General features: G+C 40.4%; 1 protein-coding gene across 4 annotated transcripts in view; it reads left to right on the top strand.

Annotated features, from left to right (window-relative positions):
- SLC25A13 (solute carrier family 25 member 13) overlaps positions 1 to 22,258 on the top strand; it is a 205,807-nt gene that overhangs the window by 122,816 nt on the left and 60,733 nt on the right. For 2 of the 4 annotated variants that reach the window (XM_017525168.2, XM_017525166.2), the window contains 6 exons: positions 1,984 to 2,130; positions 3,918 to 4,056; positions 4,801 to 4,894; positions 5,112 to 5,196; positions 8,806 to 8,890; positions 9,384 to 9,542. In XM_017525168.2, coding sequence (XP_017380657.1) covers positions 1,984 to 2,130; positions 3,918 to 4,056; positions 4,801 to 4,894; positions 5,112 to 5,196; positions 8,806 to 8,890; positions 9,384 to 9,542 — 709 coding nt within the window. Of the gene's footprint in view, positions 1 to 1,983; positions 2,131 to 3,917; positions 4,057 to 4,800; positions 4,895 to 5,111; positions 5,197 to 8,802; positions 8,891 to 9,383; positions 9,543 to 22,258 lie in introns of all 4 variants that reach the window. The other 2 variants (XM_017525167.1, XM_017525165.2) reach the window with 1 other exon arrangement.

Here is a 22,258-nt window from a genome sequence, read left to right as displayed (position 1 = left end):
TATGTGTCATTTTATGGCCTTTACAAGATACCCATGTGGATATATTCTTTAAACAGAAATTCTGGTCCAGCAGAAAGGAGTGAGACTTGGATACGGGAGTTAAGCCTTAGCTTATAAGAAATCCGTGAGACATTAAGGGAGCGAGCACTTTGCCTCGGAGAGTAGAGTGAGAAGATGTGAGGACAGAGGGCCGACAGATGCTTCCCATTTAAGGAGCCAGCGGTGGAGGCTCCAGAAAGACTGGGATCCCAGAAGAGAGCTTTAGCTGAGACTGGCTGGATTGAAACTGGCAGATGCTATAAACAAGAAGATACTTTTAAATAGAATAAGAACTCTGATTCTTACTATTAAATGTCTTAACTTTAAAATTTTTTTAATGTGGACATTTCCAAACTTCAAAAGTAGAGAGAAGAGTATAATGACCCATCATGTAACTGTTATTTGGCTTTTGTTATTGTAAATATTGAATGTCTTCTTTCATCTCCCTGCCTTTCTGGGGAAGGAAAGGAAGACAGAGTACTTTAAAGTAGTATCAGACTCATGTCACTTCCCTTACACTTTAGTTTGCACAAATTCATGAGGACAATTATTTTTTATACAACTTGAATAAATATGATATCATTATCTCACCAGAGTTTAAAAATATCTTAATGTCATCTAAAGAGCCTCCATTTTTTTCAAATAGTTTGAAGTTTCTGAGAGCCTGTTGGTGTTCTTTGTTGTTGTTGTTGTTGTTGTTGTTGTTGTTGTCTCGAGACAGTGTATCACTCCATCGTCCAGGCTGGAGTGCAGTGGCATGATCTCTGCTCACTGCAACCTTTTCCTCCCAGGCTCAAGTGATCCTCCTGCCTCAGTCTCCCAAGTAGCTGGGACTACAGCACGCACCACCATGCCTGGCCACTTTTTTGTTTTTTTGTAGAGACAGGGTTTCGCCATGTGGCCCAGGTTGGGCACATGGTAGTTCGGGGTTGCCCCTGGAATCAAGTGATCCATTTGCCTCAGCCTCTCCAAGTGTTGGGATTATAGACATGAACCACTTTCTGGCCGATGTTACTTTTTAATTGCATAGAAGTTAGCTGTCACTCCAAAGGCCCATTTGGGAAATGGGCAGAGTACTGCAAGGAAGATAGTAAAATGGCTGTCTGCAGGAGGGATGCTTCTCCCATATGGTGCACAAGAGTTTTGATGGGAGACTGTGACTTCTTTTGTGTACACACTTATCCCCTGGGAATAGCAACAGAGATCTGTGATTGGACTTTCTGTCTTTAGATCATTTTAACTAAACATATGCAGTGATACCACCATGGGTTTTACCTCCTCTGATCCACATACCATCCAACTACCTGGAGCAGTAGTCCTTAACCAAGACTTATGGCTCTATCTAGAGTCATTTTTAACTGTTATGACCTTGAAAGGGAGGGGATACTTACATCTAGTGTGAAGAGAATAGGGGTACACAGAAGGACAGCCCCCCTATAATAAAGACTTACCTTTCCAAAATGCCAATAGTGCCAACGCTGGGAAGCCCTGTGATAAAGAAATAGCAGAGAAGAACTACCGCTCTTTTCTATCTATCGTTACATCATGTGTTTGTGTACCAGGTTGTGGTTAAAAATTTTTCTCTTTTCCTTGGAGAGAAGTTAATGTCCCTGGTAGTGTTTTTCCTTTGATCATCTGCATCACCTAAGCTGGGTTTGGCCAGGTCTTTGAACCTAGCAAACTTCATTCCAGTTTTCATTTTCTTTGTGTTCATGGGCTTCAGAACAAGGTGGAGTGCACTTTCTCAAGACGTGTTCATTGGTCTGAACAAACTTCTCTCCCTTGGAAGGAGACGGTAGCTTGGGGGTGCTATTAAACAGGCAGGTGGGGGTTTGTTAGATCAAGATGTAATCTTTCTTCAGTCTGATTTTAAAATGAGCAGTCATTTGTAGTAATTATTAAATGAGAAGCATAAATTAAGTATTTTACTTTCCTTATTTGTAGGAAATACAATTAGAGCATGCAAAACAAGCCTTTGTGCAACGGGACAGTGCTAGGACTGGGAGAGTCACAGCCATCGACTTCCGAGATATCATGGTCACCATCCGCCCCCATGTCTTGACTCCTTTTGTAGAAGAATGTCTAGTAGCTGTAAGTCATAACTTGCCCTAATGAAGTGGTTTAACTCAGCGAATAAGGAATCATAAAAACAAGTCTTATAAGTTATGTAGTGGTTTTTTCTGTTTCAAACACTAACATTTTAATGTGATCACATACTTTACTAAACTCAAACAAAGAGTGTGTTTTGGCTAGTTTTAGTGGGTAAGTTAATTTGTTGTCTGGGTAGTATGAATATCTTTGAGAACTATATTAAGTGGTTAAAGATAAAAGGAAAAACAAATTTGTGATCTTATGTTAATTTTGCTTTAGATTTTGAGGTATATTAAGTGCTGATTTTTGCCAATCTTGTGATGCTCTAAGGCAAAAAAACACCACCACCGAAAAAGGGAGTACACACACAAATCATTTGTTAGAGTAGTCAGCACAACATAAACTCTAAACCTTAGATTCCCTTTCACCCTGCATCTGTTGAGGCCACAGGGGCACATGTGACAGCAGAGCCCTGTAGTTGTGTTTCATGGGGCCTCCCTTCGCTTGGTGTCAGCTGCTGTCCTTCCCTCATGGACCCTGGGGATGTCCCGCAACATTCTATGGTGGTGGTTCTTAAGCCCTGCTCATGGAGCACCAGAATCACCACCGATAATTATTAGAAATACAGATTCTGAGATCTCTTCTAGGCCTATCATACACCATCTACAGGCGGTGAGGTCTTGGAATCTAATTTGTAAAGCTTCTGCGTGATTTTGGTAATCACTCAGTTTTAGGACTAGTACCCACTGGTAACTCTTCTTTTGTTAATCCCAGGGAGAATACTGTTTTCACCATCATCTGGGTTTCCTACAATGCTTACCGTAGACAGGAACTCAGAGTAACCTTTCAGTTTCCTTTCTTCCCCTGGGTGCTTAGTTCTGGAGACATGGCATTCTGACAAGGCCTTTTCCATTCTGGCACTGTGTTAATCTAACTCCTTTTCTTGGGCGTCCCCTTCTCTACTCCATTCTAAACTTACGTGTCAGCTATTTTAGATGATTACTATGTGAAGATTTATGTGGTTGTTACCTTATAAAGAAGTGCTTTCCTAATAAAAATATTTTGCCTTGTTAGGGAAGGATAGAATTTGAAACTCCAAACTGAAGTCCCATTCATAATGGGCATTCTGTCTGTTTCCCTTGTCCCCTGTGAAGAAATATGGTTTCTTAAAAATTCTGATTATCAGAATTTTTACTAGACTTAATTCCCATGAAAGCATATGGCATCTCATAATTTTACCATAACATGCTTGTTTGCTAGAAATCTTACCAATGTAAAGTCTGTACCTAAATGGTTATTTATTGCCGGTTATAAGTAACTAGACAAATCTTGATATTAATGTTAGATTGACCACTTTTCATACTATGTTTGCATTGATATAATACGGTTTTGCATGCATAAGCACACACATGTACATTATAGTTTTGCATATTTGAGCCTTTAAGATTTGCTCATTAGATGAAATAAAACAACTTATAAAACATTTCCAATTGAAATTTGAACTCCAAATTACTACTGGTCCTGTTATAATCCTACACATGTATTTATTTAGTTTTCTAGGAGTTGTGTATGGAGAGTCCAAGTGCTGGTCATGATTAGTTACAGTTGCTTCTAAAAATCATTTATAGCTTTTTTTTTAAAATGCAGAAGGAAAATACTTGTAGTCATTTCTTCTTATACAAGCATTCTTGATTACTTTCAAACTAGTATTAGATGTATGTACTTCTGAATCATCTATAAATCTTTTGTATATTTTTCTTCTCTCTCTTGTTTTCAATTTATTTGAGGCTGCTGGAGGTACCACATCCCGTCAAGTTAGTTTCTCCTATTTTAATGGATTTAATTCGCTCCTTAACAACATGGAACTCATTAGAAAGATCTACAGCACTCTGGCTGGTAACAGGAAAGATGTTGAGGTGACTAAGGGTGAGTGAGAATATATCTGAATTCTTGCCTGCTAGTATTGTGGTGTATTATTATCAGAGTGAAGAAGGCAGTGAGTACTTTTTGTTATAGATTTTTCTATCTCCTTGACACATATAAACCATATGGTAACGTGTGTTTTTCATCCTTTGATCAAACAAAAGCAAACAAAACAATCTTCACCACGTTTTAAGTAAACTGAAGAGAGCCTTTGAATAAGGAAAACATGTAAAGTTTCTTAAATATTTTCAAATCTTGCTAGAACTGGAGCTAAATTGGCAACCTCTAAGGAAGCCTTCAGATATACATGAGGAATTCCACAAAGTTGTATTGGTGACAGTGTAAGTTGATCTGTAGGATTGAAACAGGATATTATCAGCATTTTAATGGGATTTGAAAAAACAACAACAGAATTCCCTTAGGAATTCCATAGCTTCATTAATATAACCTCCTGGGAACTATGCACATGAAGTTTCATATATGATTCCTTAGTTTCCTGACTGGCAGTATGAACATCATCGGATGACACCAAGCTTCTAAACTATATGTTCAAGAACATATTCTGCATACCCTTTCCAAATGAATGCAAGAACTGCAAAATTCTTACCCTATTTGGATCGACTTGAATTCTACAACTGATAATAATAAAGTTTTGTGAAGTTCACTCATTCCAGTGTTTTGAGTTAATGCTGAATTCAGTGGCTATTTCTTCTTGAATCTTTCCCTTTTAACTTTTCTTCCATACAGAGGAGTTTGTTCTGGCAGCTCAGAAATTTGGTCAGGTTACACCCATGGAAGTTGACATCTTGTTTCAGTTAGCAGATTTATATGAGCCAAGGGGGTAAGTTGGCTTTTTTTTTTTTTTTTTTTTTGAATTAGCTTAATAAAAGGAGGTTAGGCAGTGGGGGTAGGAGGAGGGCAGCATTCAGGAGAAAAAGAAGCCAAATCAAAGGCCATGCTGAAATACGGGAAATGAAAAAAGGAACATTTTAAAATTCTATCATGTAAATTGTAATAAGTTGGTATTTTTGTTGCTTCTGTTTATTTTTCCCCTACAGACGTATGACCTTAGCAGACATTGAACGGATTGCTCCTCTGGAAGAGGGAACTCTGCCCTTTAACTTGGCTGAGGCCCAGAGGCAGGTGAGCAAAGAGGAGCAAACTTGCATTCCAGTGTTTCCCTGGCAGGATGCCCCAACCCCATTCCACTTGCCATTGCCTTTGTGGCATTGGTATCTGACTTAACCATTTTTCTGTTTTGTGCCAAAAATCTAGACAAATTTTAAAGGCTGTGAAGAGAAATTGCTTAGAAATGGTGTGATGAGAGATGGGCACAGTGGCTCACACCTGTAATCCCAGCACTTTGGGAGGCCGAGGCAGGTGGATCATGAGGTCAGGAGTTTAAGACCATCCTGGCCAAGATAGTGAAACCCTGTCTCTACTAAAAATAAAAAAAAATAGCTGGGCATGGTGACAGGCACCTGTAGTCCCAGCTACTCTGGAAGCTGAGGCAGAATCACGTGAACCTGGGGGTCGGATGTTTCAGTGAGCCGAGATCGTCCCACTGCACTCAAGCCTGGGTGACAGGCTCTGTCTCCAAAACAAAACAAACAAACAAACAAAAAAATGGTGTATGAACAGGTATTTGGCATTTGCTAATTTTTTGCTAAGGTGGGGTGATTTCCTAACTGTACCGGAAGCCTGCTCCAAAAACATGGAGGAGATCCTTTCTCCTTCCTTCTTGAAGTCTCATGTTGAGAGATGTAGCGAAGGAATCCCGTGTTGGTGTCACTGTGCCTGTCGGTAGCTGCGCGTTGCTAAAGGAAAGCTGTCTTTGCTCCGCTCTGCAGAGCAGCCCTTCATCAGCGCATCGTCTAACTGCCATGCCTTCCGTTTTTCTGAATATCAAAATGAGATAATTTTGTTTAGTCTGGAGTTATAGTTTAAAGGCTTTCAGACATATTTTCCTCTGTGAAAGGATTCATAAGTTATGTGGAAACAATTTTAGGAATGCTAAATTTTATTTTTTGGTTAACAGAAACCAATCTCTTGAAGTTGTGGGAGTCAGAAACTTAAGACATGGGACCTTCTTTTTTAACTCTTGCCCAGCTTTCTGTAGATCAGGATTAGAGAAGAAAACCCTTCATAGCATGTGTTGTGCTTACGTGGTGTTTGTAAAATAAATCCACTCACAGGCGAGTGTAGTTTTTAGAAAAATACCTCCTTTTAGACAGAGCCATCTCTGAATCCTGTGAGACTTAACAGTTTCTGGCGTGGAGCTCTGGGTTTGTGCAGAGACGCCAGTGTGACCACAATGGGTTGATGCGGGCTACACTTTTAGGACTGTCAGGCCTTGAGCCAGGGCCCCTTCCTTTTAGCTCTTTCCCACCCAAATGCAGCGGTGAGTTTTGTGTGTAGCATGTAAGTCAAAGTAGTGGGTGTGTGCTCAGTAAATGCTAACGAGCACCTCTGGAAAACCAGCTGGCCTTGGTTAAAAGAGGAAGCCGATTTCTGAGTGCGGGAGAAAGAACTGTATAATCACGTGCAGAGGTGGAAGCAACACTGCTCTCCCTTCCCTTTGATTTTTAACACTGCTTAGGAGATGATTATCTCTTCGTCTGTATGCCACCAGCTATTGTAGAAATTTGGGGATTAAAAGAAGCAGAGACTTTTTTTTTAGATTCCTCTTTCCAGCTGGCAGCGGCTTCCCACAATTTTTCCTTTATGCTCTTTGCAGCTTTTGAGAGTTTATGATGGGTGCTTGTTGATACTGGCCATGAAAGGGTTAGACTAGATTGATGAGATTTACAGCAGGAAATGATTGGCTGCTGCTTAGAGGTTTAGAGCAATTCACAATGGCCTTACCCGGAATAGGCTTTTTGCTGCATGAACCCTAGTGGGCCCAACAAATTCAGGCAAGGGAGGTCATCCACTTGTTGGTACAGTGCTGCCTCTTCCAGCCCTGTGCAGCACTTGTAGCATTTATTCTGGACAGAGGGGTGAAGGAGTAGAGTTTTGGCTTATTTCAAGAACATGCTACAGTTCTGGCTTTGGAATTTAAATAAAAGTCTAGGATTTCATTTGTCTTTTAGGAGAGGAATTAGTGGTGGTGGTAGGTCCCTCCTCCCCTCCCCCTATTATTTTCAGATTAATTTCACTCATTATTTTGATGCCAGAACATTTCTAAGTATTGCATATTTATATCCCTGTAAATAAAATATTGTTTCTCTTTTGAATGTGTCTGTCAAAATGAAGATACTATTGATTTCCATCTATATAGGGCTAGAGTTGGAAACAACTCATAGAATTTGCAGAAGAAATATTTTGTATCTTAAAGAGGCACATTTCTATGTAAAGCTATTTTCAGTTAAGTGACTTTGAAGGAGATTCCAAATGATCTCATTGTATTAGAATTGTGTTACATTGACAGCAACTAAAATTCAGTGGGTTGATAGCTGGGGTTGGTGATTATTTTCATTGTTCACTGATTTTAATTATCATGACTTCTGAAAAACAAATTTTATTGAATGTATTTATTCATTCAACAGGTATTTATTAAGCACTGACTATATGTCACCCTCATTTGACAGCTCTCTGTGACATAAAATTACCGTTTTATTTGTGCAGACAGAGAAGTGTAGCACTCTGAAATGTTCTGGCATCAAAAACCCTGTAAGGATAATAGGTCAAAAGAACAGAAAAACAATGACTGACTGACCTGAAGTATGAATTTAGAAAAGCTGGACAAAAAAAGAAAAAGTAGCAATTAATTGTAATACAGCCACCACATTTTAGCTACTGTAACTATTTTGAGTATTTCTGGGTGGTAGGGAGACAGAATGTTAGTATTAATTTTATATGCATATATATTTACACATCTTACAACATCTTACAAGCACTTTTTTTTTTGAGACAGAGTCTTGCTCTGTCGCCTAGGCTGGAGTGCAGTGGTGCGATCTCAGTTCACCGCAAACTCCACCTCCCGGGTTCATGTGATTCTCCTGCCTCAGGCTCCCATGTAGCTGGGACTATAGGCATGTGCCACCACACCCAGCTAATTTTTTGTATTTTTAGTAGAGACAGGGTTTCACCATGTTAGCCAGGATGGTCTCGCTTTCCTGACCTCATGATCTGCCTGCCTCAGCCTCCCAAAGTGCTGGGATCACAGGCATGATCCACTGCACCTGGCCCTTTACAAGCACTTTTAATTAAAAAAAGACATCATTTTGCACATAGTCTTAAAAAGTGTTTCTTAAAAAATTACCAGGAAATATTTCAAACACTTAAATAGGTAAAGAGAATCATATAACAAATATCTATCTACCTACCATGCTCTTTTAGCCTTTGTTTCAGGCTGGTCTTGAACTCCTAAGCTCAAAGTGATCTACCTACCTTGGCCTCCCAAAGTGCTGGGATTATAGGTGTGAGCCACTGTGCCTGACCTCATTGATGTTTTTAAATGTGCTTTATTTTTTTTAAGATGAGAATTTGAAAATAGGCTCATAAGATCATTTTTGGCAAAGGATGGTTTTGATTATGTTGAAATTTGATTTTAAACATTAATAGCACTAAACTCTTTTTATTAATAAGAACTTATGAAATCCATTACTACTTTTTTCTTTGACATTTTAGTTGTATCATGGGTTTAGAACCCAGTGAGTAACGTTTAAAATTAATGTATGCTCCTTTTTGTTTTATCTTCTTTTTTATCACCTGTTTTCCTGCTCTCTGATTCCTGTGCATGCGAAGCAGAAGGCCTCCGGTGATTCAGCTAGACCAGTTCTTTTACAAGTTGCAGAGTCAGCCTACAGGTTTGGTCTGGGTTCTGTTGCTGGAGGTTAGTCATGAATGAGAGCAAAATTTTCACTTTTATTATTTCTATTATCTTTTCTCTGATTTTCTATCTTGAAATGTTAAAGGACAAAGCCTTATCTAGTCTTCCCAATACCAGTTATCAGTCTCTACCTATGAGTTAGGGCAAGAGCAAAAGGAAACTCTTTTTCCCAAACCTGCATGTGATCAGGGACTTACAAGTGGCATTTTTCTCTTATCTGCAGACCAGGCCTTCCAATGACCGGTTAGTAATGAGGCTGGGCTGTGGCAGTGTGCCTTAAGTTAAAATGTCTGTGACATCCTTTTATTAGGAGATACTTGAATGAAAATCCACAATTGCTTATTAAAGTTATAAGAAGGGTAGTACTGTTTTAAAATCCATATTTGAAATTCAAAACACATTTCTTTTCTCAGTCTTTTCCTTGACTTTAAGCACCTTCTCCTTTCTTCTGACCTACCTTACTTCCTTCTGAGATATTGATATTATTTAATTTTAGCTGTTGGAGCCACTGCTGTGTATCCTATCGATCTTGTAAAAACTCGAATGCAGAACCAACGATCAACTGGCTCTTTTGTGGGAGAACTCATGTATAAAAACAGCTTTGACTGTTTTAAGAAAGTGCTACGCTATGAAGGCTTCTTTGGACTGTACAGAGGTTAGTGCCAAGCACTCACTACCTGTAAGGTAAAATAATGTTCGAAGGTTTGCTTTCTCATCTCAGTGCCTGACGTGAATTAGGGAGACAGGATTAAAATGGAAATACAGCAGATTCTCAGTTATCCATGCTAATGGGAGTAGGATGGAGGCATCTAGGGCTTGGCTAATCAAAACAGCCTATAATCTGAAATTTATTTTATTGCTCTGTTGTATGTTTTATTTCTTTAAAATAATAAATTATTTTTATAAGCATCTTCTGTGAGTTTTCGAAAGGGTCATATTGTTTGTATCCTTGAAGTACTCTACTCTTCAGTTAATAGGGAAAGGCATCCTGGGGCCAGGACAAAGCTTACTCAGGATTCATGATTTTCCTGGAATATACCATAAAAAAGTCTGTCAAGCAGGTAACCAAGGCTTCAGTAGAGCTCTTTTACTGCTTCGTTCTGATTTTAAAGCTGCCCCTTTTCATCTGACTCTCAACCCAATGGAGTTGATTCATACACCCCTCTAGCCAGGTAATCCTCTATCTCCACCTTTTCCTTTAACCACCTAAGGTTCAATAAGCAATGGAAGTAGTAGCAGAGAGTATGTCATCACTGATGGAAAGGATCCCACAGACCCTGACTGCTTTTCTGCTGGCTTTGGCTGAAGGAGACCTCTCAACTCTTCTTTTGGTTATTGCCTTCTACAAGAAGGAAAAAGTGTTTCCGCATCAGTTAAAATGCAGTATTACAAGGCAGTTCAAGCTCAGCTGCTTTATAATTTGGCAACTGCAAAGCTGGCAGTCTTCCCTCCTCTCCCCTACTGGTGCTCTCTCTAGAAGAAAAAAAATAGTATTTAGTACTCTACCAAGGGGGACGGTGAAACTAGCAGACGTGGAAACCCGTGCCTCTGGGCCTCTTCTGCCATCTGCTGACTCTAGTCTTCAAATTAATCACCCAAGTTAAAAAAACAAAAAAGATAAACCTTTCTTGAAACCTCTCATCTTAGAAGCCAGAAAGTTTCAAACTCCAGAGAAGTTCCATTTTGCAGGTCCTATTGTGTAGGTATATAGCCCCCATCAAAGGCCTTTTGATCTTTGCTCTGCCCTCTTTTTCTTATCCCCTGCCTCTTCTTATAATTTGGAAGGTCTTTGACCTCAGGTGATTGATGATGACCCTTTCAGGATCACTGCCTTCCATTTGAAATACTTTTCTTCCCTGATGACAACAACTTTGCAAATGAAATGGCTTCCAAGTAGTACAAGGTTAATGTCACAGTTCCTACTTTGCAGTGATTCAGGCAAAATTGACCCCCTTACCTGTCCATATGGGTGGTTTTGGGAGGGAAATCTCTGAGCCTTAAGTCTGGACAGACATCTGAGCATTGCTTCATAAACTACTTTTATGAGCTTTTCTTGGTATTAGATTAAATGCCAAGGGTGACTTTCGAATTGTAAGAACGCTTCCCAACACTGCTGAGTGTCTTTAATTTGCTTAAGTTGATTTGTTTTTTTATTTTGAGTCCCTTTTTTCATGATCTTTGACCATATCTAGGAGGCCTGGTTTTTGGTTATATCTGTATTTTCTTTTTGCAGCTTCTACAGTTGGCAGCTAGAAGTGTGCCTGAGTACTGAGTGCTGAGCTAATATGGGCTTTGAAAAGAGGCTTCTACTCTTGCCCTTTCAGTTCTTATATCTGTAAGATGGGAGTGACTGCTTTTAATGTCTCAGGGAAGAAGTAGTAAGTCAGTGTATTAGATACAGACAGAGGCTCACTGTAAACACCCAGGTGGCAGCTCTTCACACTTTTCCTGGTTTAGAAATGGCCATTTATCTTTGGGTGCCCCAACCCTAAGGGCAAGAGACAGAATTGTCTGTCAGGATGACAAGTAGAGTATGAATATAAGACTAGTTCTAGGAGTTACTTGTGTTCATTTCTTCCTGATATCTTTTCTAGTAAACAATTTTAAAACAAAAGATTTACTGTAAAATTTTTGTTTAGTCCCATTCTGTAATTTGGATCATCTTGAGAGCAAAGAGATGACTGACAGTTCAAGTTAAACATAATAATGATATAAAACTTTGCCATGGAAATGACTTATTCCTATTCTTGATTGGCCAGGGATCAGTTCTCTCTAGTTTCTTGTAGATCATCAATAATTAATAATTATATATAACTGCATATTTGTAAGTGCTTTATGGGGAAGAGAGAGATCAGATGATAATATAGGTAACTCATGGGAAATGATTATTGTTAATCTAAAAAATTACAACATAAGTAAAGAAGACTTGACATATTTCTGAGACTCAGTATTATCACCTTTGTGTACAAAGTCAAATTATGAAATACCTATGTGTGATTCTTTGTACATTTCTCATAAAATGTAATTTTATTTTAAAGTTATTCTATTCCAGGGGATAACTGTTAAGTTTAAATTAGGAAAATATAGTATTGCTGCTGTTAATGCTTTCACCCAGCAATATTTGAGAAGGTATCAGAGTACATCTTTAATTTCTAAACATGTTTTCCAATATTGAGCATATTTTTTAATATTCCAGAATTTTGCTTAACATGTAATTTTTCTCTATCAAGGCCCATGTAATTGCGCATATTTTCTGAATGGGACAATTTGGGAATGTTGCATTTGTAAGATCACTCTCTTATTTTAAAACTACCTTTGTGTATACTTCCTAAAAAAGTTGGCAACTCGTCTCTAAGGTATTTTTGTAGCATGTGATCTTATTATAAGGCTAATAAATATCTCTTTTTCTTATAACAAGAACATCAGAAGCTGTTTTTATATTTGAAAGCCCTTCCCTGTGGAGCTAGAATGAAGGTTATTTTTAAAGAACTCTTGTAGTGCTCCATGGCAAATTGTTTTATTCTTTGCCTCCCTGGCAGCTGTCCGCATCAGAACACAGTTGCAGAAGTTGCTTAGTAGTTATCAGAGAGCACATTTGAATCACTGCCCCATAGTCCCAAGGAGGCTGATACCAAAGCTGTAGGGATATCTAGCAGTACTCTTCAACAGAAATGTGCCTCAGAGAGTCATGAGAGGTAATATTGTGAGTTGGTTAATTCCCGCTCTCCAAGTATTGGTATAACTCCATTTCTTTATTTCCAGGAGCCTATCTCCTATTTTTTGTGTAAATTTTAGTTGCTGAAAAAGTCTGGCCCTGTAAAGCTTCTCTGCAATGCAAACTACTTTTTTCATAGAAAATGGGGAATTTTTCTAGTCTTTTTTTTTTTTTTTGTAATTTCTGAAAATCCAACCCCCAGGCTAAGCCTGTCTTGTGTTAAGGGAAATCACACCTGAGATAATCCAGGTCTTCCTGAAGTCACTTGTAAAATTCTTTCTGTTTCCTCCCCAGTCTTCAGAGTGATTTAATGTGCTCAGATATTTGAAATCCTTAATGAATTACCTGGCAGCTCATTGGGTTTGAATGACCGGCATGACCAAATGAGTCAGTCATTGGCCTGCTATAGATTTGGCATATTAAAGAAAAACAATTGATTGGGTAATCAGCCATAATTAAATGTTCTTAATGTTCCAGGAATAACTAATTTCTGCTTTTAAACTTTGTTGCAGTCTTCTCCCTCAGATGCTTCAGGTAATGAGATGAGCAGCCTTAGACATTGGAAAATGTTTTGGGAGAATCTTAGGGGAAAGAAAATATCTTAAGAGAAATCAGGGCCGAGTGCACTGGCTCACACCTGTAATCCCGGCACTTTGGGAAGCCGAGGCAGGCGGATCACCTGAGGTCAGGAGTTCGAGACCAGCCTGGCCAACATGGCCAAACCTCATCTCTACTAAAACTGCAAAAATTAGCCGGGCGTGGGCAGGTGCCTATAATCCCAGCTACAGGCTGAGGCAGGAGAATCGCTTGAACCCAGCAAGCAGAGGTTGCAGTGAGCCGAGATTGTGCCACCGCACTCCATCCTGGGAGATAATAGTGAAACTCTGTCTCAATTTAAAAAAACAAAAAGAGAAATCAGGGTCCATCAGAAATACTTCTTAAGAGAAAGATTTTTGTTTCTGTTGATGGGAGAAGCCCTAAAGAAAATCTTCCAGAAAGAGTAATTAGATCATTTTATGAATTAAGCTTAATTTGGAGCAGTGCTTAACCTTTGAGGAAATGGGCAAAAAGCATTTTTTAATCAGCCCATTGATCCAAGCTTGCAAAGTTGTAAATATTTCTATTTCAAGTTGTCTGTGTAGTGCAAAGCAGTCATCTTCCATCCTGGAATGTTCTCAAGGTGACATCTAGAGGATGTTGTGGTGATATCTCAGGAAGTTATTGATAGGTTTGTATTTTGTATTGGAGAGGGAAGTTTTGGCAGGCAGCTAGTTTAAGCCAGGTCTCCTATCGTTGACGGTACTATAAAAGGGAATATCCAAATTCTTTAGATTCACGGTGAGATTCTTCCTTCTTGCATAATTCATGTGGATAAAAATAAACTTTAGAATTCTGGCATCAAAATAAAATGATTGAAATTTCCATGACTGTTTTTGCATTACTTAAGAACACATGCATCTTGGAACAAACCACAGTTAATCTGTGAACCGCACTCATGTCCATCCATGTCCACCAGAACTTTTAATGATTGCAAAATGGATAGGTTGGAGTCTTATTTTCTTGGCCAATTTCTGCACATTTTCATTTAGAGCACCAAGCTGTAAAAAGATCAGAAGACATGTATTTGGTTATAGGAAGCCACATAAGAATGAGCAGAAGACTTAAACAGATCATGTGCTGGGTTATCCAGTCTCCAGAAATCTATAGTGAGCCAACTGCAGTGAGCACAGGGCATTGTAATCTGAGACTAAGGTGACCACGGGATCTAAGGTGGGTGAGAGTGTTCTTTCTTAGAGGCTTAAGAGTGCTACAGTAACAATTGATGACCTTAGAAGACTGGAAAAGATGACAAAAAGATGGATGTATAGATATCCTAGAGAAGAGAAGGTTAATGAATGAATTAGTTCCACACCTCAAGAATGATAATTTATAACCAGCGACTGTGGCTGAGACTCAAACAAGGGAGATAGATTAAACCTCAGCAGGAGGGAAATAGTTTAGATGGAAGAAAAGATAACCAGGATCCTCAAAGTTCTCATGTACTATGGTGAAAAACTGAAGGAGTATCTGATCATTTTCCCCAATGCTGTTCGCTTCTAGAAAGCCCCAGAATAGAGGAGTTGAGGAACTGATTTTTTCTAGAGCATAATCAGAATCAACTCATTTTACGTTTTAACACTTTGTCTCCCAAAGGCATCCTGAACCATAGCTAAGATAACAGTGCTTGAAATTTTGAGTATAAAACATTTAACCTGGATAAAGTGGCATTTAAATCTTCATTTCTGCCTTTGTCCCTCGATAATTCCCCAGCTCCACTGTACGGCCACCTTGGGGTAGCAGCCCAAAGAACCTGTGCAGAACTGAGTTGAAATGAGGGCTTTGAAAGGGGATAGTGTAGTTAGGAAGGTGGAAATGCTTCATGCCCAGGGGCAATATGAGTCAAAAGCAGACAGACAAATGGCAGGAGGAGGAGGGAGGAAAGAATGTTTGAGCAAGTGAAGAGAGAAGGGCATGGCAACAAGAGCAGGAATAAAAGCTGTAAGGCAGGGCACACAGGGTGCTGATAGCTGCAGAATGAAGGTTAATCTGATGTTGAAAGCAAAGTGGGTTCTCAGGGAAGATGGGGGCAAGTGTTCTGGTTTCAATAGTGGGTCAGAAGGGTAAGAATTTGACAACGGAGGCATTGCTACCAGGTGGAAACTAGATAACACAACAGTATGCTGGCCGTGGCTTCAGCTATAGGAATAGGGGTGTCTTCTGGATTAATTTTTCCTACCAAAGTTTACTGCTCGTCTCTGCCTTGAATACCTTCTACCCTGTGTTATATGCTTTCAGCTATATTTCTCTGGGCTGGGCTGGCTCCTGTCGCAGTTCTATGCTGAGGCAGATATGGTAACTCCTGCCTTAGTTACCAAGTTTCTTCCTTGGTAGTGGCTCCTCCACCTCTGTGGCCCTGCTAACATTGCCCAGCATGGTCCTTTGGCACCATGGCCACTCCAGGTTACAGTGGCCGCTCAGCCTGGCTTCCAGCCTGCTCCTGACCCTGCGCCTCCTTCCCAGTATATTCCTGCTCTCACTGGTTCACTGGGTTATAACCTGCAGCTTGTCTCTGACATTCAGTGCCTTTGGAGCTTTAAGGAGTCTAATATTCATGACCTGGAGAGACAGGGAAGCATAATGCCTGCTACATGGCCACCATCCTTTTGTTGTGTGAAAAGGTCTCTCAGTGTAGGGTGCTGGCCCAGCCAGAGCTGAGGCCCAGAGAAAAGTTTCAGAACAGTCTAGTCTGGAAGAAATGCCTCTCCAGGGCAGAGGAGGACATTGGAGCAAAAAGTGTGTTAGAGGAAACTGGATACTTTGGAGAATCAAGGAGCACAGACCCCTGATTGGAGAGTCCTGCAGGCCTGAATTCAACTCTGAGTGCTACAACATAGTCACTCACAAGTTAGAGACTTGAAACAAGCTGCTTAGCCTCTCTGGATCCCAGTTTCCATGAAGGAGAAGGAGGAGGAACAAGTGATAGTGATGTTGAAGATCAACACCACCAACAAAAATCAGTTTCTGTAGACTTTACTTCTGTGCTCGGTACTGATTTGAGGGTTTTGTATTAACTCATTTCATCTTCACGACTACCCTGTGAAAATGGTATCATGATTATTCCCATTCTACAGATGTAGAAACTAAGATACAAAGAGATTAGGTAACTTGTCCACAATTACACAGCTAACAAATAGCAAAGTCAGAATTGAAGCTTGGCATCCTGGCCCCCACCCCGCGTTCCTAATCATTTGGCTCTTTTGTCACCTGGTAGAAATTATGTTGTGAAAAGTTGCTTGTCAGGAGAGGTTGAGGATCATTTAAGTTTTTAACTAAAATATTTCATTTCAGCTTGAAAATGTGGTTGAAATATGTTGTTTTGTCTGTGCTACTACTTTACCTTGCCCAAAGCATACAGGGCTCCTGGACTCTCAGACCACATGTGCTCTCACTGCTTGGGAACAGCTGTTCTAAGACAGGCGTAATGTCATGAGCATAGCATGATATTCCTTACCTAATACTGGACCGTGAACATAAATCAGGCTGAATTGCCTCTTGCAAACAAAAGAAATCAAGGCTATGTCTTGAAAATATAGGTAGAAAGAAGCATTATATCTTTTTGAATGCATAATATATGAGGTAAAGAGTGACTGATTCTTTGTATACTTATTCATATAATTACCAGAATAAACCAATAGATGTGTTAATTACTAATGGGGAACCTAGAATTCAAAGAATGACTACCCAAGATCACTCAGTGTGAAAGAGGCACAGACCTAGGATTCTAGCCAAGGTCCATCCACCTCCAAAGCCCATGCCCCACCCAGGCTGTTCATTTTGCTGCCAGCCCATTGGAAATAGCCTAAAATTAGTTTAAATTTGGGCCAGGATTATTAATGAGTTTCTTTCATAATCCCTTCCAACCCTGAAACTCCAGTTGTATTTCTAACAGATCCTTAAGAGTAGCATGCTAGCCCTATAGTTGAGCACAGTGGTCCCAGGAACCTCTTTTGGGGATGTCCTATGAAGCTCAAGTCGGAGGCCCCTGGTCTGGGCTTGGTCCCCATACCTCCAGCTCCTTGGTTTGCATAAGGGACTGGATTCAGAGGGGATAGTGTGATTTATATCTCCAACCCATGACATTTGAAGATGAAATACTATGTTAATACTGTGCCCTGTAAATCTTTTCTCGCATTAGCAGCCTTCTGGTAGAGTAGAGTTGCCAAGGAAGCATTGCCATATGTGCTGATGGAGCTAAACTAAAAGGAGAAGATTAGAAAACTAACCACACTAATAAATTTCATTTGAGGCAGTTGGAAAATGGACTGCTGTTTTGACAAGTTAGAAACAACACACACATCCATTCTCCGTTTCAGATGGTTAAAGTGAATTTCCAGGAGGACCCAACAGAAACATTTTATATTAGAAATCTAATTTTTCTGCTGAATTACCCAGATGTCAGATATATATGTACTTTAGACTTAAATGTGGTCACAATGAAGTGCCTCACCTAGACTCTCTGCTTTAGGCATTATACAATGCTACCTCTCCTCCCTTTGAGGTCAAGGTATAAGGAGGGTTATTGGAATTCCCACCTCTTTGACTTTTCATTGTTTCACGGATCATGACCTTCTTACAAAGAGCATTTACCCAAGACTCATGTTTTCAAGGCCCACATCTGTAGTGGGCCTCAGATTATAATCCATAGCTACCTTCATTTTCCTGTTTAACCAGATAGGGTAGTCACCACAAGAATGGTTCTTATCAACAACTCCCTGAGTGCAAGCATCTGGCCTAGGTCTTAGGAATGGATGTGCTTTTGTTTTATTCTAAGTTGAAGTTAATCATTGAATGTAATGAAAATCGGGGCCTCTGATGATATTACTTTAACCTCCTAATTTCTCTAACTGCCTCACGTCTCTGCTTTTGCAAACTATCCTTCACCTGCCTCTAGAACGTTTTACTTTTTGAACATTTTGCCCTAAAACCCACCCCATGCATCTACAGAATTTCGTGCATGCTCCTTAGTGTGGCCTGGGAGAGAAGTTGTACAGAGTACCAGGTAAGAGCATAGGCTGGAGCCAGACAGCCTGGGCGGAACCCTGCTCCCCCATCAAACAGCTGAGCCACCACGGGCAGCTCCCTCAAAGTCGGCCTCAGTTTCTTCTTCGGTTGCTGTGGATAAAACAAAAGCCACTGTCTGAGTAAAGTATTCTGTGGATTAAATGTGTTCATTCACATAAAATACACAGAATAGTATGTGGATGTAGCAAATGCCTCCAAATATTGGCTCTTGTCATTATCACTGTTATCCTTGTCCAATACTACTGAATATTAAATGCATTTGATAAAGAGATCTTCCAAACAGGCTTTGTGTGGGCAACAAGGCCATTTTATTTCCCGCTTGGGTGCAAGCGGGCCAAATCTGAGAAAGGACGGGCAAAGCGGGTAAGGTGGGAATCGGCTTTATAGGTTGGGGTAGTTTTTTGGGGGGCAGGGGTGTTGCAGAGTAAGATCCATTACAGTGGTGGGAGGTAGGGGCAAGGAGTATACATGACCACAAGTTCAGTTACAATGGCGGGTGGGGGTGAGGCAGAAGAGCACTTAGGATGGCAGGATGGGTGAGAGGTATTCACATTATCATAAGAACAGTTAAGATGGCAGGGTTGGGTGAGGGACTTGTCCAGGGAAGCTGGGTGATCAGGGACAATGGTGAATGCAGGCAGGGGTGGGTGTTGGGGTGGTGGGAGAAAATCAGCGAGGCAAGCAGGACTTCAGACTTTCAGGCTCCAGTCTTGCATATGGAGATCTGACAATCACTACTGTTAATAATATTGTTATTTATTATCTGGTCTTCTGTGATCCAGGCACAGCCTCCAATGCCCTGACTCCATGCCATAGCCTTAAGATGTTGGTGCCTTTGCACACCAACTGTTTCCTCTGCCTGGATCCCTTGCCCTCCATTCTGCTTATTGTCTCTGCTCTCCAGGGAACCTCTGCTCACCCTTGAAGCCCCAGGGCAAATATCTCCTCTTCTTTGATGTTTTTCTCCCTCCTGCAGGGAGAAGAACTGGTTCCCTCCACTGGGTTCTCATAGTCCTGTGATGCCCCTGGGGTCTGGTATGTAGCACATGCTGTTGTTAGGTGGTTTGCCTTCCATCTGGCAGGTGAAGACAACTAAGGTTCCCTTTCCCTCTAAACTCTGAATTTCTTAAGGGGAGGCACTAGTCTTACTGCGTTCATCCCAGTTCCTCCCAGTACCAGCCACACAGAGAAGGATTTGGTAAATGTTTGCTGAACAAATAGCTATTTGTTGCCTTCTTTGTAGTCTTAAATACAGGGTTTTCTCTTTTGTTTTTTGCTGTTCACAATGCATCACTAAATTTATGGCGAGAAAGATAAATCTCAGTAGTTTGAAAGGCTGGCTGAAGTGATTGTATCTAACACCATAGTCATTTGGCTCTGTGGGCTGTTTTTTTATCAGTCATTTAAAAAGCCTGTCACAGGATAGTTATAGAGACAAGAGATCATCATTTAAATCACAGTTGTTTTCAACCCTTCCACAGTTTTGGTCTACAATTTAATGATGAGAAAAATACATCTAGCAAGTAAATATTTAAACATTTTGGTACTTGACCTGAATACAGGGAGTAAAATGGAAATTTCAAATGTCAAGATGTAGTTTAAACAGGTATATGCCCTTATATTACTAGTAGAAATTAATGTTGTACTTTTATTAGGTAATAACCAAGTTTTCTCTTATTATAGATATCTTATTGAAAGATCAGTGAATGAGCGTCATGAGTATAGTTTAGGAGAGAATGCATGCTTTGGATAAGAGCGCTTGTTTTGCCCAAAGTGTTCCATATTCCCATTTTTTCTTGTATGCTGCTTCAGCTCATTTAGATTCTAAAGAGCACAGCCCCACTCAAGCTAGCAAGAGCTTAGGGGAGCTTTTGATAAGCATTAACACAAGAGAGAATGAAGACAGAAATCTCAGGGATCCAAGAGCAGGAGCTGCGCTGGCTGGAGCCTGGCCTCAGTGGATCACCTGAAGGTGATCAGGACTGGCTCTTTCATGAGCTGTGTGCATTCTTTCTTTCAAGTCTCCATTCCTTTTGCTCCACATTCTCATCTGTCCACCAACGCACTTCCTCTGCTTATTCGTGGTTTCTGCTTCCTTGTGATATTAGCACATGTGTGGCTTCCAATTAGCTGCTTTCCTTGCTCCACCCATGGCATCTTTACATTTTGTTACCTCTGTGCTAACTTGTCCCCTCGTCTCTAGGGACTGTCAGTCATCCTCCTGGGGAAGGCATCCTCATTGGTCAGCTCCATTTTTGGTAGCAGGCTCAGGTTGCTGAACTGAGTTGCGTATCTTTTAGGTGTTTTACATTGTCTAGTCAGTTATGGCCCTGGGAATGAAGCAGGCTTAGGTAATATGGCTGCCTAGAAAAAGGCTGCAAACTCAGGCCAGGTGAGATGGCTCACACCTGTAATCCCAGCACTTTGGAAAACTGAGGCAGGAGGATTGCTTGAGGCCAGGAATTTGAGACTGGTCTGGGCAACATAGTGAGACCTTGTCACTTTATTACAAATAAAAAATAATAAAAAAAAGAAAGATTGCAAACTCAAATGCTGATAGAATTGAGGTAGGTTATATGAGTGAACAAAAGCAGCTGGGTGTGAGATGCAGATACACGTTTGCATATTAACACATAGAGTTGAGTGGTGTGTAAAGGTATAGATTTTTTGAGTAAGATGGCTAAGGCCACTACTTACCAGCTTGGTAACTTGGAACAAATTACTTTATCTCTCTATGCCTTGGTTCCCTCTCTGTAGAGTGGTTATGAGGATTAAATGAGTTAATAAAGTTTTTTAAATGGTACCTGGCATGTAATAAACATGATGTACTTTTAAAGAAAATTTTCATTAGCATAACCATTCTTATCCTTGTTTAGTTCTACAATGAAATGGGCTTTCTCCCATTTTTCCTAAAACATGAAGCTGCCTTCATCTATTTAGTTTTCCCCCTTTATAAGGCTATGAACAAAGAAAAAATTTTTCTTAATTGTGAGGGTATCAATAGAGCAATAAAATGGAAACTGGCAATTGTCCTCATTGAGGTATGGGCATCAGGGCAGGGTGGGCACTGCCTTGCATGGTTTCTCTCTGAAGGATGGAGCTTCATGCGATAGAGCAGATGGCTGGGATGTCAGAAAGAGGCCCAGGGTCAGTTAGGTCAGAAATGAACCTATGAACTGACTGTTTGGTCAGTCAGTTCACTGTTTTTTTTTTTGTTTGTTTGTTTTGTTTTGTTTTGAGTTGGAGTCTTGCTCCATTGCCCAGGCTGGACTGTAGTGGCACAATCTCAGCTTACTGCATCCTCCACCCCCCTGGGTTCAAGCAATTCTCCTGTCTCAGCCTCCTGAGTAGCTGGGACTACAGGCACCTGCCACCATGCTGGACTAATTTTCATAGTTTTTAGTAGAGATGGTGTTTCACCATGTTGGTCAGGCTGGTCTGAAACTCCTGACCTCAGGTGATCTACCTGCCTCGGCCTCCCAAAGTGCTGGGATTACAGGCATGAGCCACCGTGCCTGGCCTCATTGACCTTTTTTTACAAGGAGGTCAGATTACGTTTGAAACTTTTTATTACTCAATAAAACATACCTATAGGTTGGATACACACAGCATTCAAGCTAGTGACCTCTCAGGCTGCTCCTTTAGGAAGAGAGTGTGGGCAGGGCTGGCCCCTCAGAAGAGGCTGCAAGTAGACCTTCTTACATAGATAAATTAGAAAATTGTACTTCAATGAAGAATAGCACCATGAACCTCTCTCAATGTATGACACAGGGTACGACACGCTCCTACCCTCATGGTTAGCTTAGTGTGTATTTCCAAGAAAAAACAATTGTGATTTAAAAAAAATTTTTTTCCTTAGGAAGAACAAATGAAAATGATGACATTTTTTAGTTTAGATATATAGCTCCACTAAGTGTTTTAACTGCCTTCCCCAAAAGTGGTTCTTGATTTAGAAAATCAAGTGGTCCACTGATTCAGAAGGCAGAAGGGAAGGAGCAGACTTTGGGGGAATAATGAGATTTCCTATATCACTA

Source organism: Cebus imitator, unplaced genomic scaffold (assembly GCF_001604975.1).
Source record: "Cebus imitator isolate Cc_AM_T3 unplaced genomic scaffold, Cebus_imitator-1.0 Scaffold37, whole genome shotgun sequence".
Lineage (NCBI taxonomy): Eukaryota > Metazoa > Chordata > Mammalia > Primates > Cebidae > Cebus > Cebus imitator.
This window is presented reverse-complemented; position numbering and strand designations above follow the sequence as displayed.